Source organism: Nerophis lumbriciformis, linkage group LG12 (genome assembly GCF_033978685.3).
Source record: "Nerophis lumbriciformis linkage group LG12, RoL_Nlum_v2.1, whole genome shotgun sequence".
Classification (NCBI taxonomy): Eukaryota; Metazoa; Chordata; class Actinopteri; order Syngnathiformes; family Syngnathidae; genus Nerophis; species Nerophis lumbriciformis.
Genome location: NC_084559.2, coordinates 16867563 through 16891113, shown reverse-complemented (window position 1 = coordinate 16891113; position 23551 = coordinate 16867563). Strand labels below are relative to the sequence as shown.

At 38.3% G+C, this 23551-nt stretch overlaps 1 protein-coding gene across 4 annotated transcripts; it reads right to left on the bottom strand.

The window, feature by feature from the left end:
• Window positions 1–515: 515 nt before the first annotated feature.
• Window positions 516–22953, bottom strand: LOC140679265 (mothers against decapentaplegic homolog 2). Of its 4 annotated transcripts, none has more exons than XM_072914327.1 (12): window positions 22780–22953; window positions 18318–18400; window positions 16671–17022; window positions 14644–14733; window positions 8848–9041; window positions 8225–8359; window positions 7916–7990; window positions 7367–7420; window positions 7091–7303; window positions 5378–5515; window positions 4912–5056; window positions 516–1845 (listed from the first exon to the last, which is right to left on the bottom strand). In XM_072914327.1, exons 3-12 carry the CDS (start codon window positions 16904–16906, stop codon window positions 1722–1724), a joined length of 1404 nt encoding a protein of 467 aa, XP_072770428.1. In that variant the 5' UTR covers window positions 16907–17022; window positions 18318–18400; window positions 22780–22953; the 3' UTR covers window positions 516–1721. The 4 variants fall into 4 exon arrangements, with proteins under 4 accessions (XP_072770428.1, XP_072770431.1, XP_072770429.1 ...); XM_072914330.1 differs by having other exon boundaries at window positions 8923–9041; XM_072914328.1 differs by lacking the exon at window positions 18318–18400.
• Between the last annotated feature and the right edge of the window lie 598 nt (window positions 22954–23551).

The window sequence follows — 23551 nt, the reverse complement described above, 5'->3', positions numbered from 1 at the left end:
TGCCTAAACATTTTTTTTTTAAATATATATATTTTTTATAACTTTGTAAAAAGTTTTCAGTGCGCACGAGAAACTCTCGTGCACACGAGAAAGTATTTATAAAGTTATACAAAAAAAAAATTATACTTTTTTTTTTAGACATGTATCTTGTGCGCACGAGATAGTTTCTCGTGCGCACGAAATACATGTCTTTAAAAAAAAAAAAAGATACTTTTTTTTATTTTTAGACATGTATCTCGTGCGCAAGAGATACTCGTTTTTATAAAGTTGTAAAAAAAATTTTTTTTAGACATGTCTAAAAAAAAATATATATATATATATATATATATATATATATATTTTTTTTTAATAACTATAAAGTTTCTCGTGCGCAAAATAACTTTTTATAAAGTTCTAAAAAATATATATATATTTTTAGACATGTATCGAGATAATTTCTCGTGTGCACGAGATACATGCTAAAAAAAATTTTTTTTTTGTTTTATAACTTTATAAAAATTTCTCGTGCGCATGAGATACAAATCTAGAAGAAAAAAAAAAAAAAAAGTTTCCCCCCCATGTCCCTTTAGGGGCTCCGCACAGAACATATGGAACAAATGTTTTTTCACTGGGACAAAGAGCTGTTACTGGAAACAAATTCCAGCTGAACCGTTGGGGCTAAATGAAGGAATAATCCAAGCCTTCCCGGTCAGTTTTTCAAACAGCCCTGTTATTGAAAATATTACTTTAATAGAAAATGTGAATGACAGAAATGTTTAAGGTACATTTATATATAAAAATACATGATAATACAAAAAAGTAGCAAAAAAATTGGGATATAGGCTAAAAACCGATGATGAATACTCGCCAATACCTTCAATCAATCCTGGGGAGACAATTCAAGGCCTCTCCTCGTGTTGTGTCATAAAGAAAACAAACTCTTGCTAACAGCGGATACTCTCTGGTTCCTGCCCAGTGCACCCTGCAAACCCAGTTTGTAAACCGGGATGTAAGGTGAGATGCAAGTCAACTTCATAGTGGACACGAAATACTGCCATATAATGACAAAAAATTATCAAACATACTGAGTTTTCAGTTTGTTTGGGGTTTTTTGGATTTAGAAACCAACATTCCTATTCGTCATTTAAGTATGTCTTAGAACGACACAAAAGTTAAAAACAAAAAAAAGGGGGTAGGTCAAGCCTAGCAAACAGTGAGGTCGATTTCATCAAATTTTATAAAAGTTCAACTACACGGTCACTTTTTTTCCCCCCATCGAGCAAACTGACAAAACTCACGGGCCATGTTTCTCAGAGAAACAGAAAGGTCAGTGCTCGTGACAGTTGGTGCGGGCTGCACTAGAAACTCTTAACAGCACGCCAGCGATTTTCAACACTGAGAAATATTCTAGGTTTTTTTTTGGTATTTTTCCCTACTTCCTGGACAAAGACACTTTTCTTTTGTACCACAAAATGATCAAATATTAATAAAGGATTTGGGGGGGGGGGGGGAGCAATTGAACAAGGTGCATGACAAAGATGACTAACAAAGTGCCAAATTGTTTACTGAAAAATCTGTTTGTGTGCGTGTGTAAATGTTTAGAAGTATGTGGATCAAGGTCACAAATACAATGAAGTATATGGCAAAAAATTAATTTGCTGGGTTTCCTTGATAAGACCCATTATTAGAACTGATCTTTGTTTTTTTTTTTCTTTTTGGGGAGGGTGAGGTTCCTTTGTTATCTAGGACATACTGGAACAGCGTGCAGAAGGGGAACCCATCTGAGTCAGAACCTTGTCTAGCCACTGTAGAGGACCGTTCAAATGCAACTCGATCCAGCAAGGCGTGCTTGTAACAGTCTGCCTCCTGTGAAACAAAAACATTTAATAAATGTAGCGTAGTGTCTCGCAGGGCTGCACTGATCAATCATTCTAGTAATCCATTCATTAGTTTGATTTAGGATAAAACACACCTTACAGCCTCAATGCGTATTTTATGGAAAATAGTTGAAATAAACACAATTTTTCTACTTTCTACATTTTTTCTCTCTAATAAAAGTACATCATCAACATGGACTTTGCACTTTTAACATGTGCGCATTACTAAAATATGTGTTTGCCTATACCAGGGGTCAGCAACCCGCGGCTCTAGAGCCACATGCGGCTCTTTAGCGGCGCCCTGGTGGCTCCATGGAGATTTTTCAAAAATGTATGAAAATGGAAAAGAAATGGGGTGAAAAAGGTTTTTTGTTGTACCGTAATATGGTTTCTGTAGGAGGACAAACACGACACAAACCTTCCCAATTGTTAGAAAGCCCACTTTTTAGTAAGTTTGTGTTTATGCTTCACTGATGAGAGTATTTGCGAGCGGCGTTTTGTCCTACTAATTTAAGCGGCCCTTGAACACACCGTTGTGTGGACTGTGACTCAACAGTTTGTTTGTATCCGTAACTTTCTCCGACGCTGTGTTTTATGCCAGTCTCATTTTGTCCACCAAACGTTTTATACTGTGCACGAATGCACAAAGGTGAGTTGTGTTGATGTTATTGCATGACTGCAAGCTAATTGATGCTAACATGCTGTTTAGGCTAGCTGTATGTACATATTGCATCATTATGCCTCGTTTGTAGGTATATCTGTGCTCATTTAATTGTGTGTTTAGTTTATTTTTCCATGTTCTATCACACATTATCTGTATGTAATACTGGTTGCATTTCTTATAGTTATTTGTGAGCCATGTTGTTCCAGACCACAGCAAACATTACCTAGCTCGCAAAGATTGTAATAAATCCATTAAAAGAAGACCGCCTGACGGTTTTTTTAACTTGGACACACACATCTATACCTTTGGCTATTCTAAGACGGTTATTTCCAGGAGTTATCTCACCCTCTGAGAAGTTTTACTAATGTTTTCCAATGTTGTATAAAATGTTTAGAATAAATATTAAATTTCAACATTTCTGTGAACAAAGATTTGCGTCAGCCTGCGACACATAGTTATTTTGATAGTACGGTAGGCTAATATAGCTAGTATAGACACTAGGGATGTCCCGATCCAAGTTTTTGCACTTCCGATCCGATACCGATATTGTTTTTGCACTTCCGATCCGATACCGATACTGACCGATACTGGCCTATAGTTTAAAGTTATTTAGCCTACTTAGTTGTCAGAATCATGTTGAAAAGGGTTTTAGTACTCTTGATAACAACTAGCCAGCGGAATTAGGTGAGTTTGAATAATACACAACGGTTGGTAACAAGAAACTGACCTGTTTATTCAAGGATAAACACAAAATAGACAAAATTATACATGACAAACAGAAATGGCATCATTGAACTAGGGCTGGGCGATATGGCCTTTTTTTAATATTGCGATATTTTAAGGCCATGTCACGATACACCATATATATGTGGATATTTTGCCTTAGCCTTGAATGAACACTTGATGCATATAATCACAGCAGTATGATGATTCTATGTGTCTACATTAAAACATTTTTCTTCATACTGCATTAATATATGCTACTTTTAAACTTTCATGCAGAGAAGGAAATCACAACTAAAAAAATCACTATTTTTTTCATACGGTGTTGATCTGGAAATGTTTGCATCGGCATTTTAAGAGACGTTACAATATTTCAACAATGATGACGAAAACTGTTTTCTCTGTCGTGTCCGTGTGTCGAAAATTGTTATGCGCTTATTTTTTTATTTGATTTTGTGCGTGGCATAGATTTGCCGTGCGCAATTGCACAGGCGCGCACTTTAGAGGGAGCATTGCTTGCACGGCTGCGCTAGCATCACAGCTAACGTTAGCCATGCTGCTACCTCTCTGCTCGGGGAGGACGTATACGTATGTGACGTATGACGTGACAGTATGTGACGTGTGTAAGAAGGTGCGCTTGCTGTCTGTGAGAGGGAGACACAAGAAAGAGTGAGAAGAGCCTGTCGTGTAATGCCAGCAGCTAAAAGCATCTGCGTGAGAATCCACAGACCTGTGGATGTGTTGAAGGTGTGCTGGAAAATGCGACACGGAAATTAGGGACCAGCAGAAAAGTGGAATGTATTATTTAAATAGGTGCGTTGGAAAACACGGACCGGAGTTTTTTTTAAACTGGATCTGGATCGGCATTTTCCCATGCCTTGCCGATACGCATTTTTTGGCAAATATCGGCGGCCGATCCGATCCAAATATCGGATCGGGACATCCCTAATAGACACTTAGGTCATAACATTTATATAAGGTTTTTAATTTCTTGCGGCTCCAGACCGATTACTTTTTTGTATTTGTGGTCCAATACTTTCAATATTTTGGGTTGCCGACCCCTGGCCTGTACAGATTACAGTAAGGGTCCCCAACCTTTTTCGCACCAGAACCGGTTTAAAGTCAGCATTATTTTCACAGGCCTTCCACGTGTGGCAGATAAACACAGCAAAAATAAGTGCATGACAAATACAAATGAATTAGTGGCAGCTCTGGCCTTTTGTCCTTTGCAAAAAAAGTTCTCCAAAGATTTTAGTTTTTAACTAATTTTCGCTTGTCGTGAGCTTATTTTACGGCTAAAGTATCTGATGCGTTATAAGTGATACGTCATCGCTTGGATGAAGACCAGTCTAGGGTGTACCCTACCTCTCGCCTTAATTTACCCGCAACCCAAATGAGAATAAGCGGTATAAAAAAATGGATGGATGGATAGATACTCTACACGGTCGAGATTTTGTCCATTTTTATTAGTTGCACTTAAACAATTGGAAGCAACATAATTGAATCTAAGCTTTTTTCTAATCAAATGAATTGATTACAAGTTGCAGCCCTTTCCCTTTGCAGCTCTTAATAAAAGCTGTGATTCAATTTATGTGGTCCAAACACTAATTGCGTTCATTTCAACATCTCTACATTCATTTCCGTTTGAGGTTATATAATACAGCTCACCTGTACTCTGCTCCCCAGCCTTTGACAAAGCTCATTCGTATGGTGCACATCCTCGTGAGTTGGTACACAGCCTCAAACCCCTGGTTGACTGACTGAGCCAGCAGAGCAGCAAATTCCTGATTGTTGAAGATTTTTAAATTACAGCCTGAAGGGGTAAAGATGCACACATAAAAGTGATTGATGAGTATGTGTTTGGGATGAAGAGGATGGGTTAGACTTTATCATTCATTTCATAACGAGTCCATTGACTTTGACTGAAGGGGTTGATTTTCTTGCGAGTAAATTTCAAGTGGCGTCTCAGCAGCCACTTGGGTGTTGAATCTCAAAAGTGATTTTAAATGTTAAATATTATTTATCTATAAGGTCTTCTGAATAATAGAGCAGCATGAGAATATAGAATATAGAAACATAACTAAAAACTTGGGACATTTAAATACCGGTAGGACTGACAGCTTTAGCAAGTTACCTGGTGGAATTTTACACACTGTTGCTGGATGCCATCCATACCGTTGATTGCAGTTTGGACTCTGTACAAAGATGGCGCTATCACTCAGACACTCAGCAAACACTTCCCCACCTATGTAGTAGAGTCGAACTCCTCTTCCTGGATGCATAAAAACAAAAATGCATTTACCATTCATCTATTTTCTACCGCTTGTCCATCTTGGGGTCGCAGGGGGGGGCTGCATTCGGGTGGAAAGTGGGCTCCACCCTGGACTAGTTGCCAGCTCATCGCAAGGCAAACACATATAGACAGACAACATTCACACTCACACAGTAGGGCCAATTTAGTGTTGCCAAAAGACTATCATACACTGAAAATAGTTAGAAATAGTGGTGTAACAGTAAGCAAGGTCGTATGTACGAGAGATGTCCGATAATATCCGACTGCCAATGTCATCGACCGATAAATGCTTTAAAATGTAATATCGGAAAATATCGGTATCGGTTTCAAAAAGTAAAATGTACGACTTTTTAAAACGCAGCTGTGTACACGGACATAGGGAGAAGCAAAGAGCGCCAATAAACCTTAAAGGCACATAATATCTACGGCTTTTCACACACACAAGTGAATGCAAAGCATACTTGGTCAACAGCCATACAGGTCACACTGAGGGTGGCCGTATAAACAACTTTAACACTGTCACACATATGCGCTACACTGTGAACCCACAAACAAGAATGACAAACACATTTCGGGAGAACATCCGGCACCGTAACACAACATAAACACAACAGAACAAATACCCAGAACCCCTTGCAGCACTAACTCTTCCGGGACACTACAATATACACCCCCCTACCCCCCTCACCCCATCCACCTCAATATCCTCATGCTCTCTCAGGGAGAGCATGTCCCAAATTCCAAGCTACTGTTTTGAGGCATGTTAAAAAAAATAATGCACTTTGTGACTTCAATAATAAATATGGCAGTGCCATGTTGGCCTTTTTTTTTTCCATAACTTGAGTTGATTTATTTTGGAAAACCTTGTTACATTGTTTAATGCATCACAACAAAATTAGGCATAATAATGTGTTAATTCCACGACTGTATATATCGGTATCGGTTGATTTCGGAATCGGTAATTAAGAGTTGGACAATATCGGAATATTGGCAAAATAGCCATTATCGGACATCTCTAGTATGTACTATGGTTTTAAAGTCCCTACTTTGGTTTGTTTCAGCACAAGGGAAGAAAAGCATAGCAAAGATGCCTAGTGGACATTTTGCCTCCCCTCGGAGCAGGCTTCACCAGTTAATGCTCTCAGAGGTAGGACAGCTATAGTCTCTGGTTGAGTTGTGGCGAAGCGCATTCATCGGCAGTGGAAACGGACACGTTGACAAGAATGGAAACGCATTGTGCATATTCAAGGTATTTATTCTCTGAAATTGGGACACCAGTCTTTAGGCTCAGCCTCTTCCTTGGTGTTATCACTAGCCATGACTCCCACTCGCCAAATGCTGGACTGCATTCTAATTGTTTACTGAGTGGATGCCTGACACGAGGCACACTTCCTGTCCCACACTTTAATTGAGTACCATGTGCCTCTGTTCCAAACCAAAGGATCCATCCTGAGAAATCCGTTTACAAATACATGTACTGTTACACCCCCAGTGATAATGAATCTTTGCAGGAACTGTTTTTGTGTTGGAAGGCGTTTCCTTTTAGAGACTTACCTATATGCCTTCGAGTCATCTCCACAGTGGCATTCCTGTTGACATTCGACAGTAGGCCCAAGCAGAATCGCTCAGAGTTCGATGGGTCTGTAAATCCGTCTACCGTCAATGAAGGCTGTGAGGCGTGGAACGTCTCGCCTACACGTTGGTTGAGCTCATAGTAAGCTATTGAGCACCAAAAGGCTGGTTCCGAGTAAGTCACGGGTTGCAGATCTACAGAGAGATTGTTGTGTGAGGAAGCTGAGGTATCAGTTGAGATATGTGTCTGTGTCTTACCCATGCTGTGATTGACAGGTGACAGAGTGCTGGGAGACAGCTCTGCTGGAGAACCTGGCACAGGACAAGACATCAAAAGACTTAGCTGCACACAAGTGATGGATCAGACTTTCAATGACAATGGTAACTGGAAAAGCAAGAATAGTAATATCACAAGAATAAATTATAAAAATCATGTGGCTAACAAAAAAAAAATCCTCAAAAGTACATCATGCAAAATTCCTATTGCACATTTGTTGTTTTGACGATTTAATGATGATCATATGAAACTAGTGTAAGAAAGTGTGATGAAATAAGTAAACAAAGATTCTGGATCATTTTCATTCTGTTTTGGCCTATGTGCTAACCCTCTACAAAGTTGTGTGCATAGTAACAGTTTTTTTATGCATTAACTTTGGAATTGCATTGACTATACGAATTAAAATATTCAAATTAAATGCAAAATAGTTCATTAAAATAACAAAGCAAGTGGTGTTCTCAAAACCTTGCATGGTACTGTATGTTTCCCGGCAATACATATGTCCTACTAAGGCACAAGCAGCAGGGTACCTGTATCCATGCTTTGATTCATCTGTTGATCGCTGGCCTCCCCATCCTCACTTATGTAGCCTGGTGGAGGTGTTTCTGTTCAATTGATTACATAGCACAACAATGAAATTACATTTCAAGCAGCTAAGATTTAGTATAACATTAAGGTGTTTTTAGGTATTATCTCATCCATTTCACTATATTCAAATTCAATGATTACATTTATATTAACCCAACAAACAATTTGTTCAAATTGTTAACTAGAGGGACAAATCCAAACTCTAAAAAAGTTGAATTTTGAGGAGAAAACAAATACTAGTTTAACCTCACCTGGTATGTAGTTATTTGGAGGCTCAATTCCTGCAGGAAAGTTTGTGTTCTCAGGTATGGAATGAGTGTAGTCATCCAGAGGCGGCAGCTCTGTCAGAATTTCTGAGTGTCTTGGCACAAGAACCGGAGGCAGAACTATGACAAATGAACGTTGATTGGAGCTTGGTTAGTCTCGTTTCAACAATTAATTTATATAATACATATATACTCTTTAAAAAAAAGAATATATATATGAAAATATAATCTGGCCTTGGTTGGGTGGTTTTAAAATGCTATCTCTTTTAGAAGACACACATCCACAGTAGGCATCACAGTCTCCCCTTTACTTTGATACCATGATCATTTAGTAGACTGGTATATAACATGTAGGTTAATGCAGAAAGAAGGTTTTTTTAAACTTATTGAATGGAGATATTTATTATAAGCCACCTGATTTCAAATTTGAAACACACAGGCTTTAGTTAGGATTAAAATGATCTCAACAATGTGCATTACAATTATTAAAATAACAAAATAGTGGTTGTGGAAAGATGTCATGAACACTTTTAAGTTTTCAAATAAACTACACCCATCTAAGACGAAGACATGCATGGATAAAATAAAGCTCTACAGAGCTGTCTCACCTGGGGTCTCCACCCTTTGATAATGGTATGGGTTGATGCAGACCTCATCCTTCTTGAGGTGAAAGGCATACTCACAGGCCTCGATTGCACGCAGTTCATGGTGGCTATGAAGGTCCGGCCACCGCCACAAACGGCAATAGATAACATGGGGAAGCCCCTTCCTGTGGGAGACCTGCATGCGGCCATCAAGAGATCTGAACGGATGGCAAAAGGCAAATGTATGAGCGCATGGCGGAGACAGGTGAGAGGGAAACATACAGTATTAGTACAGTTCTTGTTCTGATATCATTATAGTTAAATTGACAGCTGTGTTTATTTAGTAAATAGCATCTGGCTGTTAAATGATCTACATTGGCTAACCTGCACGACCAACTTTTTCATTGTGGTCTACATAACATGTAATGGTTGTTCTTTGGTCAAATATTTGCCTAGATTATGTTTTATATACCATCTTCAAGCCGCTTTCTGACCGTCTCTTCGGGATGCTCCGTTTTGTGGGTGGTTTTATTTATGTGCCTCCACTTTGACTGCATCTTCTCCCTGTCAGCCATGTTGTAGTTTGTATTGCTCCCATATCAAGTCTACTGATCTAAGTTCAAACTACACGCTTCTTTGTATTAGAAATGGCAACAGCGCAGGGTGTAAGTGTGTGTACGAACCAGTCTGCCTCACTACAAGAGGTTAGAGAAAAATAAGGAACTTATTGACTGCAATGACGGACTCCCACAAAAGATTTTCCGGTAAACTTCTACCATATATGGAGATATCTGCTGATGTTACATGCTGGAAAAAAGTCACAAGTTGTGCAAATTCCAAACGACTCATTTGGAAGAAGTATGATTGTTTCATAAATATCTCCGCCATGCTTCCATGGTTTGATTTCAAATTTTCGGGACTTCTTCAGATCCCAAATACACAAAAACAGGTACCAATAGGTAAGAAAAGTTAGTCGTGCAGGTTAGCCAATGTAGATAATTCAACAGCCAGATGCTATTTACTAAATAAACACAGCTGTCAATTTAACTATAATGATATCAGAACAAGAACTGTACTAATATTGTATGTTTCCCTCTAAGAGGGAAACATACAGCATATATCTCCATATATGGAAGAGGTTTACCGGAAAATCTTTGTGCGAGTCCGTCATTGTAGTCAATAAGTTCCTTATTTTTCTCTATCCTCTTGTTGTGAGGCAGACTGGTTCGTACACGCACTTACACCCTGCGCTGTTGCCATTTCTAATACAAAGAAGCGCATACCGTATTTTCCGGACTGCAAGTCACAGTTTTTTTCATAGTTTGGGTGCGACTTATACTCAGGAGCGACTTATGTGTGAAATTATTAACACATTACCGTAAAATATCAAATAATATTATTTAGCTCATTCACGTAAGAGACTAGACGTATAAGATTTCATGGGATTTAGCGATTAGGAGTGCCAGATTGTTTGGTAAACGTATAGCATGTTCTATATGTTATAGTTATTTGAATGACTCTTACCAGAGGTGGGTAGTAACGCGCTACATTTACTCCGTTACATCTACTTGAGTAACTTTTGGGATAAATTGTACTTCTAAGAGTAGTTTTAATGCAACTTACTTTTACTTGAGTATATTTATAGAGAAGAAACGCTACTTTTACTCCGCTACTTTTATCTACATTCAGCTCGCTACTCGCTACTAATTTTTATCGATCTGTTAATGCACGCTTTGTTTGTTTTGGTCTGTCAGACAGACCTTCAAAGTGCCTGCGTTACTGGTGACGTTTCACTCCGTTCCACCAATAAAATGCAGTCACTAGTGACGTTTGACTCCGTTCCACCAATCAGATGCAGTCACTGGTGACGTTGGACCAATCAAACAGAGCCAGGCGGTCACATGACCTGACTTAAACAAGTTGATAAACTTATTGGGGTGTTACCATTTAGTGGTCAATTGTACGGAATATGTACTGTACTGTGCAATCTACTAATACAAGTTTCAATCAATCAAAAGTGTGAAGGAAAAAAGACACTTTTTTATTTCAAACGTACATCCCGTCACAAGCCAAAGACTGACTGCACAGTTCCTGTCTTCACAATAAAAGTGCCGCTCCATCGCGCCTGCGCTTTCAAAATAAGAGTCTCCGAAAGCCAGCGCAAACAAGCTACGGAATTTGCCGCCAATGTATTTCTTGTAAAGTGTGTGAAAACGAATATGGAAGCTGGACAAATAAGATACCAAAAACCAACCACTTTCATGTGGTATTAGACAGAAAGGAGGAACTTTTTTTCTCCTGCATTTGAAAACGTGGACGTTAAGCACTGCTGTCTGATTAAAATCAATGCAAGTCATCAGAATCAGGTAATACACCAACTTATATTCTTGTCAACATGAAAGAAAGGAATCTATATGTGTTAAACATGCATGTATATTCATTAAAACACCTTTAACATGTAAACAAAAACGGCAAAATAAATAAATATAAATGATATACTGTATATATCAATGTATGTGTATATATATATATATATATATATATATATATATATGTATGTGTATATATATATATATATACACGGTATATATATATATATATATATGTATATATGTATGTGTATATATATATATATACCGTATTTTCCGCACTATAAGGCGCACCTAAAAACCACAAATTTTCTCAAAAGCTAACAGTGCGCCTTATAACCCGGTGCGCTTTATTACGATTAATTTTCATAAAGTTTCGATCTCGCAACTTCGGTAAACAGCCGCCATCTTTTTTCCCGGTAGAACAGGAAGCGCTTCTTCTTCTACGCAAGCAACCGCCAAGGAAAGCACCCGCCCCCATAGAACAGGAAGCGCTTTAAGCAACCACCCGCCCCCGGAAGAAGAAGAAAAAACGCGCGGATATCACCGTACGTTTCATTTCCTGTTTACATCTGTAAAGACCACAAAATGGCTCCTACAAAGGACAAGGATCCGGTTCATAAAAAGACGCAATCTCTCCATCCGCACACGGATTACTACCGTATTTCACAGCAACTGATATTCCTGTAACCGCACTGTGGAACGGGAGCACGTACGGTGAATATTCGCACCACAGGGAATGAGAAGTCATCCTTCACTGTGGTTCTAGCTTGCCATGCTAACTTCCACCGATGGTGATATTCAAAAGGAAGACCTTGCCAAAAGAGACCTTTCCAGCCGGCGTCATCATAAAAGCTAACTCGAAGGGATGGATGGATGAAGAAAAGATGAGCGAGTGGTTAAGGGAAGTTTACGCGAAGAGGCCGGGTGGCTTTTTTCACACAGCTCCGAAGGCGAACACACCTTCACTAAGACGGGCAGATAGCGCCGGTCGACATACGCCAACATCTGCCAGTGGATCGTAAATGCCTGGGCAGATAGTTTCGGTCACAACTGTGGTCCGAGCTTTCCGGAAGGCAGGATTCACAGAACTGCTGCACAACAACAGCGACACTGAATCCGATGACTTCGACGAGGCGGAGCCGGCCATTTTTGGATCCCACGCTTGCGCAACTTTTCAATTCGGACACCGAAGACGAAGAATTCGAAGGATTTACGAATGAAGAATAACTTCAGAAGGTGAGCGCTATGTTTATTTTGTGTGTTGTGACATTAACGTTCGAGCAACATTATGTTGCTATTTATTGCTCTACACCATTTTGAATTTTACTATATTTGTGATTGCACATTTGCGTACATTTTGGGACAGAGTTGTTAGAACGCTGGTTTTCAATATATTATTAAAGTTTGACTGAACTATCTGACTGTTTTTTTGACATTCACTTTAGCGCAGCGTAGGCGCGGCTTATAGTCCGGGGCGGCTTATTGGTGGACAAAATTATGAAATATGTAATTCATAGAAGGTGCGGCTAATAATCCGGTGCGCCTTATAGTACGGAAAATACGGTATATATATATATATATATATATATATATATATATATATATATATATATATATATATATATATATATATATATATGATATGTGTGTGTATGTTACTCATCAGTTACTCAGTACTTGAGCAGTTTTTTCACAACATACTTTTTACTTTTACTCAAGTAAATATTTGGGTGACTACTCATTACTTTTACTTGAGTAATAAATCTCTAAAGTAACAGTACTCTTACTTGAGTACAATTTCTGGCTACTCTACCCACCTCTGACTCTTACCATAATATGTTACGTTAACATACCAGGCACGTTCTCAGTTGGTTATTTATGCCTCATATAACGTACACTTATTCAGCCTGTTGTTCACTATTCTTTATTTATTTTAAATTTCCTTTCAAATGTCTATTCTTGGTGTTGGATTTTATCAAATAAATTTCCCCAAAAAATGCGACTTATACTCCAGTGCGACTTACATATTTTTTTTCCCCTTCTTTATTACGCATTTTCGGCCGGTGCGACTTATACGGAGCCACTTATAGTCCGAAAAATACGGTACTTTCTGTCTTACCTTAAAGTTGAATGAACTGTACCTTTTCTTTTCATTGTGACATAGTAACACACGTCGTGCTGATAATTATCCCATAACCTAGGATCAGAGTAGGGAAAATTGTGGCTCTTTTTGTGTGTAAAAATATCTAATCTAACCTTTCTTATACATTAAAACGCAAATATTATATGTTTAAATCAAAAAGCCGCGTACACATTTTGCAAACAACAAAGATACATGTAGTGAAATAGTAGCTACAGCAGTTATTTACCTTCAAAGTAGTTATTATTTACTGACTAAGTTTGTTAGTTTGTCCTATTCCCACAAACATGTCATACCAGGCACGTTCTCAGTTGGTTATTTATGCCTCATATAACGTACACTTATTCAACCTCTTTATTTATTTTGAATTGCCTTTCAAATGTCTATTCTTGGTGTTGGGTTTTATCAAATACATTTCCCCAAAAAGTGCGACTTTTATGTTTTTTTCCTTCTTTATTATGCATTTTCGGCAGATGCGACTTATACTCCGGTGCGACTTATACTCCGAAAAATACGGTAGTTTGAACTTAGAGCAGTAGACTTGATATGGAAGCAATACAAACTACAACTTGGCTGACAGGGAGAAGATGCAGTCAAAGTGGAGGCACATACATTAAACCACCCACAAAACGGCGCATTCTGAAGAGACGGTCAGAAAGAGGCTTGAAGATTGATTGAAACTTTTATTAGTAGATTGCACAGTACAGTAAATATTCCGTACGATTGACCACTAAATGGTAACACCCGAATACGTCTTTCAACTTGTTTAAGTCGGGGTCCACGTCAATCAATTCATGGTAAGATGGTATATAAAACATAATCTATGCAAATTTTTGACCAAAGAACAATCTGGTCGTCTACATGTTATGTAGACCACAAGGAAGTATTTTAAATGTTTAAAAAAAATCTAAATATAGCCCTTTTAGGTTTCATCGACACTTCTTATTTACAAGTATATTTTGCTGCTATTAGTTATATTAATGTTAACTTTATATGCACATAAGATGCAGACATTGTGTTTATTTCATTAGATGACAAAATAACTAAATATTGTACTTGTGTATGTCAGAAAGTAATCTAAAGTAATGCACCATGTGTACACTTCAAAGTCAAAATTATTTTCCGGAAAATTCCCCTCATTTTCAAATGCAAATGTTGACAAATATGCCCACAGAATTTAAAAAAATACATGCATCATGGCAAATTATGCAAATTAGACACCTCCAGCCCTCCCAAAACCCACTGTCACAGATAGATGGCAGCCCTGTGGGACACAATGAGCATCATGCAAAAGTTTTTAATACTCACCTTGTTTGGTCAGAGTAGCTGTAAAGGCCTGATGTATCCCATTGTTCTATAGTGTTTGGTGAACTCAGTCCCCATATTTCTGAGCAATTGCTGCGCACAGAAAACAAAAGAAAAATCAAAAAGCAGAAACAACACAAGATATTGCAGATAAATAATAATAAATGTAGTTTGAACATTATAAAGCCATCTATTATCTGTCATGTGAGACAGAATAAGACGAAGTTTTGATCATATCTCATATTTGACTAGTGGCAATGTCTTAATCTTATAATATTATGTACTTAATTTGTAGTAAGGGTAGATTCTAAAGAAACTAATTCAATTCTATGAAGCCGATGAATTTGTACAAAGAGAACAATGAAGCCTTGGACAATTATCAGGCGACAAGTAAGACGTTATCTAGAGATGTACAAACATGTGAATGATGCCAGGCTATCAGCTAGGAATGAATGTGTTAACATTGTTCCCACTAAACATGAGTCTGGTCATCAAGGTTGGATGGCTGATACACAGAACATCTCTTAAATTACCTCAGGGATTTTATTGCCTTGTATTGTATGCTTTGGTAATTATGCAATTGGATAGTTTTTTTTTCTGGTCACAATGGTAGTATTCCATATTTCCCAACATCTCTACATACAGTGGATCCTAACCTATTTGGGATTCAGCATTCATGGGACCCGCATATTCACTCCTGAGAAGACCAATGTCATTCACCGGCCATGTACTAATATGCAACAACCTGACAAATGTGTAAGAAGCTGCAGCAGGACTAACTTTTGGCAAGTCAACTTTGTCACAATCCAACCTCAAACCTTTCTTGGTCATTACTGGAATTACTACAGGAAGTGTTGAATATGTAGACGTGGCATTGGAGGACCGCCTGCATCATCTTGGACTCTTAGCACGGAGCGGCGTACCACAACTAGTAGTTTTAGAGGGAGATTACTAAAAAGTTACTGACTCGATTTCAACTGAATTAATTGTTTCAGATCGTTGCATTCTAAAGACATGATATTGTTAGTGAATCATACCAGCAACCACAAATTCTGAAAATAATCATTACACTCTTATTATAATTATAGTACCGGTAGGTGTAACGGTACACAAAAATTTTGGTTCGGTACGTACCTCGGTTTAGAGGTCACGGTTCGGTTCATTTTCGGTACAGTAAGAAAACAACAAAATATAAATGTTTTGGTTATTTATTTACCAAATTTGTAAACAACGGCTTTATCCTTTTAACATTGGGAACACTATAATAATTCTGCCCACGTTAATCAACATTAAACTGCCTCAAGTTGTTGCTCAGATTAAATAAAATGACAAAACTTTTCTTCTACATATAAAAAGTGCAACATTAAACAGTTTCAAGTCAACTCATGCTTAATTTATTACAGAATTTGGGAAGCCTGTAGTTGATTTATTATGTAAATGTTATATTTTTATCAACATGTGATAGCAGGGACCCTGCCATTCAAAACTAGGCTGCTGCATTACTAATGATTAATGTAACTATAGCTGAAAACAATGGTACAATAGCAATAGGAGAGACTATTCATCCCTGAACACCATGGAGTTCATGTAGGCTTAATGATGCAGTTACATTATTATATCAACTATCAGAGACAGAAACTCTTCATTTAACATAATGTCCTTTTTTGCTGCTTCAACACAGCTCAATCAACACAGAAAAAGGTAAAGTGAAATAACAGACAGACAGGGCTTTGCTGATTGAGGCGGTGCCGCAGGAGATGAAGCACATTTGTTGCAGTAGCTAACAACCAGGCTGAAGGCTAGACCATTTCTTTGCTTTATTGAACGATCTTTCATGATCATTTTATCAGTGATGAGCACCTATACATTTTACACTTTAAAGTCTGTGGGTAAAGCAAAATAGAGAGACTAGAGTGCAAACAAATTCACATTTTTTGGGACATCCAATATGTATGGTTTCTCACCTAGGAGATGGGATCTACTGTATTTTATGAGGATGACAAGAAAATATCTCATGCTCGACACGTTACCTGGGAATAGTGACACACTTGGTGTTGCAGTTCTGCGTGGTGATGGCTTTCTCCAGCTCGTCTAGCTGGCCAGTCTTCTTCAACTTCTTTACTAAGCTCTTCACGGCCTTCTCGCACCATTTCTCTTCGTGGCCGTTGGGTTCTCCCACACCAGCGCCGCCTGGGCCGTTGGTTGACTTCTTCCAGCCCAAAAGCCTCTTCACCACAGGTGGAGTAAATGGCAAGATGGAGGACATCTTGGCTGGGCGACCCAGAAGTCTCCAGAGGACTCAAAATTAACTCTCTCTCTCAGAGGTACGCAAGACCCTTCCACTACCTCCAAGACTAAAACGTCAGAGAAAGAAAGCCGACTCTATGAGGATACAGGACAAACACAGACACATATACCATTAAAAAAGCAAACATTCAGAAATACACAAGAATTTTCAAAGAAAAGGTTGCAAAAAATAGGCACTAAAGATTTTTTTTTTTTTTAAATCAGAAGATTTCTTCATTTTATGTAATGTCCTTATAGTGGAGAACTGTACCTAGGACTCCAATCCTTTCTACTGTTTTGATTAGCGTAATAAAACTTGTTTTTTTGCTTACAATATAAAGCAGTTCATATATGGCTTCTTGCCTTTATGTTTCAAATAAAATGTTCACAATTAGTTGACTTAGTACATGTAAAACAACAAAAATCGTCTCAAACTTGAACCTAGACCCCCTTAAAAATGAGATGCTAAATCTTATTGGGCTATTCTCAATATACAAATTCAAATTCAAACCTCTCTTGGGTTTTTTTTATACGCTTCACGCCACATTACGAATGACTATATGTTTTTCTTCTGCATCTTGCATTAACCATCTTGATCTTCGTTTAATAACATACAATAAGTAGTAGTAAGTTTTCATTTCCACAGAAGACATTGGAACATTGTTTTGGTGTATTTAAAATTACGACATGTTACTAAAACCAACTCAAACTATTGATTAAAACATAATAATTGTACTACGACTGTAATAATGTACTTCTCTTGAGCCAATTACCGTATTTTTCGGACTATAAGTCGCAGTTTTTTTCATAGTTTGCGACTTATACTCAGGAGAGACTTATGTGTGAAAATATTAACACATTACCGTAAAATATCAAATAATATTATTTAGCTCATTCACGTAAGAGACTAGACGTATAAGATTTCATCGGATTTAGCGATTAGGAATGACAGATTGTTTGGTAAACGTATAGCATGTTTTATATGTTATAGTTATTTGAATGACTCTTACCATAATATGTTACGTTAACATACCAGGCACGTTCTCAATTGGTTATTTATGCGTCATATAACGTACACTTATTCAGCCTGTTGTTCACTATTCTTTATTTATTTTAAATTGCCTTTCAAATGTCTATTCTTGGTGTTGGGTTTTATCAAATACATTTCCCCCAAAAAATGTGACTTATACTCCAGTGCGACTTATATATGTTTTTTTCCTTCTTTATCATGCATTTTCGGCCGGTGCGACTTATACCGGTACTACGGAGCGCCTTATACTCCGAAAAATATGGTAAACATGCTGGTCGATAAAAATTCTGTCATTTTGGGAAGACATATTGAATATATTAGGGGTGTAATAATTATTCGCTTAACGATTTATATAACTTACTTCAACTACGTCGATGTCTCTTCAGCAAGTTTGCCTTCCGGAATATAGGTGTCTATGAAACATCGTTTTAAAAGGAAATCGATCTAAAAACAAACAAAAAACATTGGATTTAAGGACAGCAGACTTTATATGAAGTTTAACACTTTTAACGTTAAAGACGTTAAACATTATTCAAGTCTGTCTGCCGTCTGTGATGTCATCGCCGTCAGTCCGTGAAACAAGAATGGTGAATAACTACGGAGACTGAGAAAGGTCACAACAAATGCAAACGCCACAAGACAAAATCATAAATTACAATACAACAACTTTCAGCTACAGTAAGATAGCAAATACAATTTCCACAATAATATGAATCCGCAACACAGCTTTAAGTCACAAAGGACGCGACAGAAGTGATAGAGGAGCAAGTTACCCCGACGGACTAACATACTGAATGAACATAGTATATTAGTGTTATGAAAAAGTGGTCACACTTTACTTACATTTCGAGCTTGGTTAATTACACCGTTTTCAACCTTTCATCTCAGGAAGTCGGTGAGTCGCCGAAACTTTTCTGCGGTCATTCCGTTCTGTCTTTGTATAGTTGTACTTAGGCTTATAGTTGTTGTGTTATGGTGTTATGTTACAGTGTTATGAGGTTTGCATTTGTTGTGATTTTTCTTTATTGTAGCTGTTTATTAAAATGACACTAATATGTTTGGTTGATATCAGCACTTCAGTCATCGACAATTATATCATCTGAGAAATGGACATTGAAACAGTGTAGGTCTCACTTCGTAGGATATGTGCAGTGAACATAGTGAGCTCAGAAAGTATGAATAATAAAACACGCCAAAACATGTGTCCTTTATCATAGCTACACGTATGACAAAAAAAGCGCGTGAAAATCAGTGGTATTCAGTGAGGTAAGATGAATTAAAATGCGCTGACAGTTCATTGCTCCTGCCAAATGAATTGCACTGAGTGGAGCGGATCACCACTCCAAGATGGCGGCCCCGCGTCTCGTCAGCGCCAGTAGGCAGTAGCGCTCCATGCTGCGTCTACTTATAAGATGTCTATGGTTATTACATTAGCAGTGAGTTTACAGCCTCACTGATTTAACTACACAGCAAATAAAAGTTACGTTACTTAGCCAATAAACGTTATCTTGCATCAAAGGTTCTTAACCTTGTTGGAGGTACCGAACACCACCAGTTTCATATGCGCATTCACCGAACCCTTCTTTAGCGAAAAATAAAATGTTGTTTTTTCAAATTCAAGACAAAGTTATATGTTTTTGGTAACACTTTAGTAAGGGGAACATATTCTAAGTAACAAAGACTTAATTTAGAGTTATTTGGACACTAGGGGAACATATTCTAAGTAATAAAGACTTAATTTAGAGTTATTTGGTTAGGGTTATAACAAGGCCATGCCGAATAAGGCATTAATAAGTACTTAAGTACTTAATAATGACTAGTTAAGAGCCAATATGTTACTAATTTGCATATTGATAAGCAACAAATTAATGGTGAATATGTTCCCCATACTAAAGTGTTACCATGTTTTATTACTGGTGCACAACATGAACCATGCATGAACATCACCTTGTTCAAAGAACAAAACCAACACAAATTACACACCTGAGAATCAGTGTGACTTCTGCTGTTGCCGTATCCGTAATACGCCGATAGGGAGAAATTTTATTTACACAATGAGTCGGGTGTGTTTTGACCTCCACTTATTCGGCATGGCCTTGTTATAACCCTAACCTTCTAACCCTGACCCTAACGAAATAACTCTAAATTACCGTATTTTCCGCACTATAAGGCGCACCTAAAAACCACAAATTTTCTCAAAAGCTGACAGTGCACCTTATAACCCGGTGCGCTTTATTACGATTCATTTTCATAAAGTTTCGATCTCGCAACTTCGGTAAACAGCCGCCATCTTTTTTCCCGGTAGAACAGGAAGCGCTTCTTCTTCTACGCAAGCAACCGCCAAGGAAAGCACCCGCCCCCATAGAACAGGAAGCGCTTCTTCTTCTACTGTAAGCAACCACCCGCCCCCGGAAGAAGAAGAAAAAACGCGCGGATATCACCGTACGTTTCATTTCCTGTTTACATCTGTAAAGACCACAAAATGGCTCCTACTAAGCGACAAGGATCCGGTTCATAAAAAGACGCAATCTCTCCATCCGCACACGGATTACTACCGTATTTCACAGCAACTGATATTCCTGTGAACCGCACTGTGGAACGGGAGCACGTACGGTGAATATTCGCACCACAGGGAATGAGAAGTCATCCTTCACTGTGGTTCTAGCTTGCCATGCTAACTTCCACCCATGGTGATATTCAAAAGGAAGACCTTGCCAAAAGAGACCTTTCCAGCCGGCGTCATCATAAAAGCTAACTCGAAGGGATGGATGGATGAAGAAAAGATGAGCGAGTGGTTAAGGGAAGTTTACGCGAAGAGGCCGGGTGGCTTTTTTCACACAGCTCCGAAGGCGAACACACCTTCACTAAGACGGGCAGACAGCGCCGGACGACATACGCCAACATTTGCCAGTGGATCGTAAATGCCTGGGCAGATATTTCGGTCACAACTGTGGTCCGAGCTTTCCGGAAGGCAGGATTCACAGAACTACTGGACAACAACAGCGACACTGACTCCGATGACTTCGACGAGACGGAACCGGCCATTTTGGATCCCACGCTTGCGCAACTTTTCAATTCGGACACCGAAGACGAAGAATTCGAAGGATTTACGAATGAAGAATAACTTCAGAAGGTGAGCGCTATGTTTATTTTGTGTGTTGTGACATTAACGTTCGAGCAACATTATGTTGCTATTGCTCTACACCATTTTGAATTTTACTATGTTTGTGATTGCACATTTGCCTACATTTTGGGACAGAGTTGTTAGAACGCTGGTTTTCAATATATTATTAAAGTTTGACTGAACTATCTGACTGTTTTTTTGACATTCCCTTTAGCGCAGCGTAGGCGCGGCTTATAATCCGGGGCGGCTTATTGGTGGACAAAGTTATGAAATATGTAATTCATTGAAGGTGCGGCTAATAATCCGGTGCGCCTTATAGTGCGGAAAATACGGTAAGTCTTTATTACTTAGAATATGTTCCCCTCGTGTCCAAATAACTCTAAATTAAGTCTTTGTTACTTAGAATATGTTCCCCTTACTAAAGTGTTACCAAAAACATATAACTTTGTCTTGAATTTGAAAAAAAACATTTTATTTTTCATTAAAGAAGGGTTCGGTGAATGCGCATATGAAACTGGTGGGGTTCGGTACCTCCAATAAGGTTAAGAACCACTGATGTAAGATAACGTTTATTGGCTAAGTAACACAACTTTTATTTGCTGTGTAGTTAAATCAGTGAGGCTGTAAACTCACTGCAAATGTAATAACCATAAACATCTTATAAGTAGACGCAGCATCGAGCGCTACTGCCTACTGGCGCTGACGAGACGCGGGGCCGCCATCTTGGAGTGGTGATCCGCTCCAATCAGTGCAATTCATTTGGCAGGAGCAATGAGGCCGACTCACCGAACCCCTAGGAACCCAAGTTAAGAACCACTGGTATAGATATCTAATGTATTCATACATTGTTTATGTAGGATATACGCATGTATATATAACCTAATCATATTGTTTCTTCAACTTAAAATTAACTGACCGTTTTTCCCCCGTCTCTGGGATTATATTCCCAGTTTTGACCTCGTACGTCTGCTCACTTATAGAGTATAAGAATATTCTATTACTGTTAAGCAAACTATGAATAATAAAACACGTGTCCTTTATCATAGCTACACGTATGACAAAAAAAGGGCGTGAAAATCAGTGGTATTCGGTGAGGTAAGATGAATTAAATGCGCTGACAGTTCATTGCTCCTGCCAAATGAATTGCACTGATTGGAGCGGATCACCACTCCAAGATGGCGGCCCCGCGTCTCGTCAGCGCCAGTAGGCAGTAGCGCTCCATGCTGCGTCTACTTATAAGATGTTTATGGGCATAACTACATGCTAGCTAGGTGAGCTAATGTTAGCATAGCTCCAGGCTAACTCGGTGAGCTAATGGTAGCATAACTACATGCTAAATAGACGAGCTAATGTTAGCATCACTAATGCTAACTAGGTGAGCTAACGTTAGCATCACTACATGCTAGCTGCCAGCTTGTTATCAAAATCCTTTTGTTGCCAACCAATAAACACAAGCAACACTCTTATGCGCGTCAGTCATTTTAATTTAAGGACACCCCTTCATAAAAAAATACGATTCAACTGGTCATTGAGATCAATTTTAAATCAGCCGAGCTTTAAAATGTTAGTTTTAAAGCCGAATCCAAAGTGATATTAGCAGGAAAGAAGGAACTATTTTAAAGTCCCGCTGGCTAGCGGCACTCTAGCATCACATACAACAACATTCTTTTAAAGTCAGCTAATCCCTGACAATACTCACCAACTCCTCGCTGTTGTAGCAAAAGGGCAGAAGAGTCCGATAAACGTTGCCAATAGAAGACAATAGCAAGGGAATGTTGTTACTACCGCCGACATTGACAAAAGCTTGGTGTGTGTGTTTTTTTTTCTTCTCCCCCAAGTTGCTAGCAGTGCGACTTGTGCTAGTTAGCCATGTTAGGTAGACCGGAAGAAGACAAGAAGCCTGATTGGTCGTCACCGGTTCTTAAACTCAACTCGCGTTGTGATTGGAGGATGGCGAGATGACGCTAGTTGTGGTTGTTGAACGTAAAAACAGGATGGGTTTATCATTATACTTAGAGATGCCGATAAATGCGTTAAAATGTAATATTGGAAATTATCGGTATCGTTTTTTTAAATTATCGGTATTGTTTTTTAATTTGTATTTTTATCGTATTTTTTTATTTTTATTAAATCAACATAAAAAACACAAGATACACTTACAATTAGTGCACCAACCCAAAAAACCTTCCTCCCCCATTCACACTCATTCACACAAAAGGGTTGTTTCTTTCTGTTTTTAATATTCTAGTTCCTACATTATATATCAATATATATCAATACAGTCTGCAAGGGATACAGTCCGTAAGCACACATAAGCTGGTCCACTAATAGTACTAACCTTTAACAGTTAATTTTACTCATTTTCATAAATTAATAGTTTCTATGTAACAGTTTTTATATGTTATATGTTTGATCCACTATGGACTGGACTCTCACTATTATGTTAGATCCACTATGGACTGGACTCCCAC

Bases quoted from the DNA above. Each gene is read 5' to 3' on its own strand.
- LOC140679265 (XM_072914327.1), bottom strand. From the start codon at position 16,906: ATGTCCTCCATCTTGCCATTTACTCCACCTGTGGTGAAGAGGCTTTTG. The intron at 8,360-8,847 runs GTGAGACAGCTC...CATTTGTCATAG, and splicing joins TCAAAGGGTGGAGACCCCAG to TTCTGCCTCCGGTTCTTGTG. The intron at 7,304-7,366 runs GTAAGACACAGA...ATCTCTCTGTAG, and splicing joins ACCTGTCAATCACAGCATGG to ATCTGCAACCCGTGACTTAC.